Source organism: Phoenix dactylifera, chromosome 10 (assembly GCF_009389715.1).
Source record: "Phoenix dactylifera cultivar Barhee BC4 chromosome 10, palm_55x_up_171113_PBpolish2nd_filt_p, whole genome shotgun sequence".
In the NCBI taxonomy this organism is placed as follows: Eukaryota; Viridiplantae; Streptophyta; class Magnoliopsida; order Arecales; family Arecaceae; genus Phoenix; species Phoenix dactylifera.
The window spans coordinates 469869-477293 of NC_052401.1; the positions used below are offsets into that span (position 1 = coordinate 469869).

At 42.5% G+C, this 7425-nt stretch overlaps 1 protein-coding gene across 1 annotated transcript; it reads right to left on the bottom strand.

Moving 5' to 3' along the window:
* Nucleotides 1-6222: 6222 nt before the first annotated feature.
* LOC103717688 (peroxiredoxin-2E-1, chloroplastic) lies at nt 6223-7425 on the bottom strand. The gene has a single exon (XM_008806165.4). The coding sequence runs from the start codon at nt 7164-7166 to the stop codon at nt 6480-6482; it is 687 nt and encodes a 228-aa protein (XP_008804387.1). The 5' UTR covers nt 7167-7425; the 3' UTR covers nt 6223-6479.

Genomic DNA, 7425 nt, shown 5'->3' on the forward strand with positions numbered 1-7425 from the left:
CTTGCAGGACTTGCACACCCCCCGCGGCGGAGGACGCAGCCAGCCGGCGCACCGCCGCCCGCCTCCTACAGCAGCGGAGCTCCTCCTTCCCCGGCTTCACGGCGGCCCCCGGGTCCAATTTCCAGCAACACCTGTGATCAGGCATGATTGTGCAAAACAATGAATTACCGTAAATGGCCTGAGATTTCTGGTTAGCTGGCGATCCGTTGAAATCGTGTGCATTCAAATGTTGACAGCTGTTGAGGCGGAGATCACGGGATTTGATCCCGAATATGGAGGACTTGATTTTCGGTGGAGTAGGAAGGTCTGCTTCTCTCTTTGACTGGGTCTTTCTTGGTCCTGGGGTCGATCGAGCTTAACTCTGCCGGGACCATACCTGCCAAGGTCATATGAAGACCGAGGTCGTGAGCTCTGGGGTCGTCGATGCTGAGACAGAGCGCTTTGAGGTCGGGCGCTCTGAGAGTATGCTTGTTGTCGTCACGTTCGTCATCAAGTGTCGGCAATTTAACCATGTGCTTTGAACGATTCATTCTTCCGCTAACAGGCACCAACATCGAGTGGCTGCCGCTTCCTTTGGTTTCCATATTTATTGTTGTTTGGCTTTTTTTAACTTCATTAAAAAGAAAAAAAAGAAGAAGTTCCCATTCATGCAGGAGGTAACTAGTTTTGCAGAAAAGGAAGCAGACACAGGATTTTAGTTAAACATTGCCTCGCCCACGGCCACCGATTTTTTGATACCATAATGGCGGAACCTCTCTGCTGAGAAATGACAGACTTGGATCTAACTAGGAAAGCCAATCAACTAACTACCAATCAATCATGTACATGCATAAACTGCTATTGAAACATCAACCACCGACGCCTGCTCGCCACCTGTACCCTCTGTCCTTCGTTTCTAGGAACCTCCCAACAAATGCTCCAAGGTTATCAAAGATGATACTCGAAGATTTGAAAGAAATCCGCCGGCTTAAAAGCTTGGGAGGTTTTGAGAAAACAAGATATTTGCTTAGGAGTTTTGCTGAGATTAATGTGGGTTCCAACAGATGAACACGAAGGAAGTGCACGAGTCATGCAAAGCTTTACCTGAACCTACTACCATCTTTTATCTTCCTATGGAGACCCCGCTTTACAAACTTGAGCCTGACACACCCGAGCTCGGGAAAGAATTGGAGTCTCAACTAGATATTAGACCTGCATGTAGTATATGTTCGAGCAACCTGAGAGGAACCCTCTAAAAATGTTTGGGCTAGCAGGACTACGCCCCATGGGGGAAAACACGGAAGCGAGCAGGACACTAAGATAAACATGTGGAACTGAAACCAAGGAGGTTATAGATTGGACATACAGGAAAAGAAAACTGACAAGTTTATGATAGCATCAACAGTTCATGACAAATGTTATTATTAATAAAGATACAACCATCTATGAGAAAGAGCAGGATTCAGAAAATCAAGCCCAATTTTGCAGGGATAAGGGTTGTTGGTGATTTAGCTTATGAGTTTCTGAGGCACCCTCTCCTGTTTGGCACATCCATTATCAAAAATTCTCCTCTAAATTTCAGCAATAATATTAGTGTTCTTCAGAAACTGTCAAGTCATCTAGAATTCATGTTTCGTCATGTCCTCAACCTATCGAAGGATGTCAATGGCCCAAAAGAGTTGCAGCCCACAATGTTCGTGGGTCTAGAATGGTCAATGGATGTCCCCAAGCAAGGATGATATTGTACATTAGGACACCGGAGTTTTAGTTGGACGACACTTTTTGCTTAAGTGCACTGCATCCAACTGTTGCATACAAGATGATGCAGCGAAATTGTTTCGGAGGACATAACTAAACTACCAACAATCTCTCTAATGGCAAAGGTTAACACTTTCTATGGTGCATATGACTGGTGCAGTCCAAGAGACAACAACAAGCTCTACTGATTTCTATCCATTCACTACATTTTACATATCTTCGGAAATATCTAGAGCAAAAAACAAAAAAAGGAAAAGCAAAGAAAATCCCAACAACCAAATAATTGAGTGCAGAAGCATGAAGGCATTATTTAGAAGATTATCTAGACTTTCGTGTTCCCTGTCTTTAGTTCAACATCATTTTGATCTTGCAAGCAGACACCATGAACGACAACCACTGTTACTGGGTTCTCATATAGGCAATTTAAAGATAAACATATCTAGTTTCACGTCTAATTTATGCTGGTCCCATGGTACTTCAGGATAATCTTAGTAGTTAATAGGGGTCCCAAAGCCCAACTTGAAAGTAGTAAATTCTATGAGCCATGGCGGGTGGATGGGTGAACCAGTGAGATAGCAAACAGGGAGAGACCACCTGGAACGATATTTTGCAAATGCACAGCAAAAATCCAATGCAGATTGCCCAAAGATATTGTAGAAAAATCCCTTCCTTTTGTGCCCGTGTGTGTGTTTGTGTGCGTCTGGGTTGGTTTTTTTTCTTCTTTTTTTTTTGCTACAGGCGTCTGGGTTGGTCTTAGTGGAAAGTTTTTCGACAAAGAGATGCCTTCTAATGAGATGCTTCCTCTAAGACAAGACATACCAAAGAACCTGCTTGCTAGACCTACCTTGTACATTATGTTATACTTTTCTGAATTATATTCAACGTCGTGGACCATGCTTGATTCCCTCAGATTTATTTCACCAAAAAGAGCATACTTACATGCAATACTTAATAGGAATACTGAGTGAAAAATGGTTTATAAGGTGGACTACAGGTGGTTCAGAAAAGGTTTGGTGATTATGGTAAGGTTGTAACATCGGGCTTCATATGTATATCTGAAACTTGTTCTCTATAATCTGTCAGTCTGCATTTTTGACTTCTTTAAGGCGTGTCTTTTTATGAATCTCCTGCAAAGAAGGCTTGCACGTCTCAACTCTGTTTCACATGAGCTGAAACTTCCAAAATTGATTGCCTTACACCAAAACACAATGCCTTTTCCATAAATGTGACCAAAAACCCCTTTGGCCATGGGCAGATTGGTAGTCAAGCCTACAAGTTCCCAATTTTCCACAAGTATCAATTTCCATTCAGTCTCAAATCTGAGAGGTTTTGATGCCCATCCTCCATGCCTATACAATGCATAAATCTGAATTTTCTTATACTATTGGAAGACATTCGGAAGGTCATACTCCAAATTTTGGATATGTGCAGGCATATAATTTGAGTGGTAAACTTGCTGCCAGAAAATGTGTCAAATGTACAACAGTTTTTATTAAATATGGTTGTGCTATGCTAGAGGTTCATGTTTAATCAATATATACTGAACTTACTTCAGAGTCGTGCTTCAGTACCTTATTGCAGTGCTAATGTAGAATTTAGTGCCATATAAATATGATAAACCCTAACTCAAACTTATATAAAATTAAATTCTATGGATATAGATATCTGAAAATATTACACTATGCACCACTAAACAGCAATCTAAAATGAAAATAAAAAATATATACATATGGCTTGAGACTCAAATTATACCCTATTCTAATGCAAAGAAGATAACTTGATATAGATGCCTAAATGTCATTTGCTGAAATCAGATCGGGACAGTAGGTTTTCTCAAAAAAAGCACATGATCTTGCAGCAAAAGTATCAAAAGTTACCAGAATTTGCAAAGCAATGAAGCTTTGTTCACTTCGGCGAATATGCTACAATTGCTGTCCAGATCCAATATTTTATCTTTTCCCGCTTATAGACCGTGTTTGACAGCCCAAGATTTGAAACCTAATTTTCAAATATTGTATGAATCAACACAATCCAAGAACTAGGTCTTGGATTTGCGATTCATTGCAAGGTTATTTTTTAAACCAAGCAAAGAGGGCTAACAGGTCTACAGAAGTTGCAGATCTGATTGGACTCACACAAATCAAGTTTTAGACAGATCAAGGCCTGAAATAGGTGTTGATTGATTGCGAATATGCTACAATTGCTGTCCAGATCCAATATTTTATCTTTTCCCGCTTATAGACCGTGTTTGACAGCCCAAGATTTGAAACCTAATTTTCAAATATAGTATGAATCAACACAATCCAAGAACTAGGTCTTGGATTTGCGATTCATTGCAAGGTTATTTTTTAAACCAAGCAAAGAGGGCTAACAGGTCTACAGAAGTTGCAGATCTGATTGGACTCACACAAATCAAGTTTTAGACAGATCAAGGCCTGAAATAGGTGTTGATTGATTGCGAATATGCTACAATTGCTGTCCAGATCCAATATTTTATCTTTTCCCGCTTATAGACCGTGTTTGACAGCCCAAGATTTGAAACCTAATTTTCAAATATAGTATGAATCAACACAATCCAAGAACTAGGTCTTGGATTTGCGATTCATTGCAAGGTTATTTTTTAAACCAAGCAAAGAGGGCTAACAGGTCTACAGAAGTTGCAGATCTGATTGGACTCACACAAATCAAGTTTTAGACAGATCAAGGCCTGAAATAGGTGTTGATTGATTGTTGTAAAGTAACTGCTATGAGAAAACAGCAACAATGATAGAAGGGTATTTGCTTCAGGCTGTAATATAGCAGAAATGAGGAAAAAGAAATGAAAGAAAATAGAAAAATGCAGCGAGGAGATATTTTTGTGAAGGAAGAAGAAGAGAAAACAAGCTGATCTCAAACCGAACCAGTTCAGTAAGGAGTTGCTTTCTGGGGCCTGACACCCATATTCCATGCTTCACATTCAGATAAAAGAGAAAGAGAACTTGATTTTATTGATGAAAAATTCAGCATATAATGTTCACGAAAAATCCCAGAGAAAAAAAAAATTAAAAGGCACGGTGTTGTAGCATTACTGTTCATGACTCTTTGATATCATATGTGACTGAACTGGTCACTTAAATTCAATCCTTGTCACACTATGCTAAAAAAAACATTGCTAAAACAGAAAATATAACTAAAATAAATGACACTAAGACCCAATACTTGATAAACTCCAACAATGCTCAATGATATTCGCAAAGCTCTTGTCAGAATGTCAGATCATCCAAGTCAATTCAAAGGCCCAAACTTTTTTTGCTCGCTTTGTGTAGACTTGAAATCCATAACAATGCCCATCAAGTACCTTCCTTGAATGACTTGCTCAGGCTTCAATCTTTATCTAAACTTTCAAGTGCTAAGTTGGTTAAGTATATTTAGCATCTATTTGGTTCCCAAATAAATATGAATAAACATAAACAAAGTTCACTCTTACAGCTTTATTTAGTATTATTTAGCGAACAACTTTTTTTTGGCTCTTGAACAAAGCCCTGATAATGAGGAGGGCTTTTGGGATTTCAAAAAAACTGAAAATACCATCTTAGTATCTATTCAGTTTGAATCTATTTAAAACTATTCTGAGGGGGGGACAGAATAGTTTTGGCTGATTAACAAGGAACAATTACATATTTGATAAAGTTATTCAAATATACTGCTTAAAATTATTCAGGAACCAAATGCAATGTTAGGATCATTCAGTAATCAAGTTCGTAGCTTAAGCTTGAGCACCAAATCCAATTCCGAACACCAATAATATATGCTTGAAAATTATTTGAGCATACACGTAAGATTTTGCACAACAACATCAAGATAAGCTCAGGAATGCCTGTTTGGCAAGTGTCTAATTCGTAACAGGTTGTAAACTTTAAAATTTTGTCCTTGTGAAATGACAATTAGATGTCATGCCTATAATTATATCTAAAAGTCATATCGGGGTACTTTGGGTTATAAAGAAGGGACCAGGTAATACAACCCCCTACTGAAGCATTCTTTTGCTGTTATGGCCTATCTTTGCACTTGTGTAGTCTCAGTTCAAGATCTATAAAAGCAAGAACATTCATTCTCCAAGATTACTCAATACAAAGGATGGTGTAGTGTTTGAGCAACCCATTACGAAGCATCTTTGGAGAAGTCTGAGAATCCAACAAAGAAAGCTGGTCCTTGCACATCTGGTTATCAAGTCTTGCAACAGCAAGTAATCAAAGTTCAAGACAATTTAGCCTATGGAAGAGAGGAGCAGTTACTTGTATATCCATGTCATACAAACCTAAGTCTATGCCATATCAGATTTTTTATTAAAAAAAAAAATCCATGAGTGCGCTCTGTACTAGCATTGGGTTTTCTGACGGCTTATTTCACGGTGTGTTTGGCATTCTGACAAACATGTGTTCCGCATGTTATTTTGAGCGGGCATTGAATGAAACCATCATCATGCTTTTCTGTTTTCCCCTGGAGTCGAGCAAATAGTAAATTAAGTATCAAAGGAATATGTTTGATGACAGCCAAATCACCAGTCGAACATCCAGTGATCCAGAAACAGGTCAAATTATATTAGATTAGATAACAGAACATCCGAATTCACCAGAAGCATAGAGCTGCTTGAGAGAGAGAGGGAACAGAAAGGAGAGGAACGGAAGGAGAACAACCAAAGATCCACCAACCTGCAGAGCGACAAAGAAAAAGGGTGAAGGGAGAGGATGGTGGAGCATCTCTCAGAGGGCCTTGAGCATGTCGTCGGCGCCGCTGAAGGTGAAAGCCCCGCCCTCCTCCAAGTTGAGAACCTTGACGACCCCGTCATCGACCAGCATCGCGTAGCGCCGAGAGCGGACGCCCAGGCCGGCGGGCTTGTCCCGGAGGTCGAGCTCCACGCCGAGGGCGCGCGTGAAGTCCCCGTTGCCGTCGGCGAGCAGCTGAACCTCGTCCCCAACCTTGAGGTTCTCCTTCCAGGCCCGCATCACGAAGGCATCGTTGACGGAGACGCAGGCGATGGTGTCGACGCCCTTCGCCTTGAGCTCGCCAGCCTTCTCCGCGAACCCGGGGAGGTGCTTCTGGGAGCAGGTCGGGGTGAAGGCTCCGGGCACCGCGAAGAGGATGGTCTTCTTGCCCTTCGTAAGCTCCGAGACGGTCACGGTCTGGAGCTCCCCGGCGGGGTCGAAATAGGCGAGGGTGGCGTCCGGAAGCTTGTCCCCGACGGCGATGATGGTCGTCGCGGCCGGGGCAGCGGTGGAGGCAGAGATCCGCCTGATCGGGTGGTGACGAGAGCGGAGGGGGGCGGGGAACGAGACGAGGCGAGGGATGCGGGTGGTGGAGATCGGGCGGAGGCGAGCGGGGGATATGGGGGCGAGGAGCTTCGCGGCGAAGGCGGCGCCGGCGCAGGTCAGGGAGGCCGCTGCTGCCATCTTTCTCTTCTTTCGTTTTAGGGTTGGGGTTGGGTGAGGGTGGAAGGGAGAGAGTATGTGTGTGAGGGGGTTTATACGAGATAAGAGGTATTAGAAAAGAAAGGGGGAGGTTGGAGGGAACCAGGGTAAGATATGGTCGACGAGGGACGGGTGGCAGGCGGAGGCACGCGCGGGTTTTGTCGCCGTGTGCGAGGATGCGCTCCTCTGCGCGGAGTCGCAAGAGAAAGCCGGGCACGACGCCCTGTGTCTTGGGCGGGTG

Excerpts from the sequence above, each read along its gene's own strand:
- LOC103717688 (XM_008806165.4), bottom strand. The coding sequence starts at position 7,166 with ATGGCAGCAGCGGCCTCCCTGACCTGCGCCGGCGCCGCCTTCGCCGCG.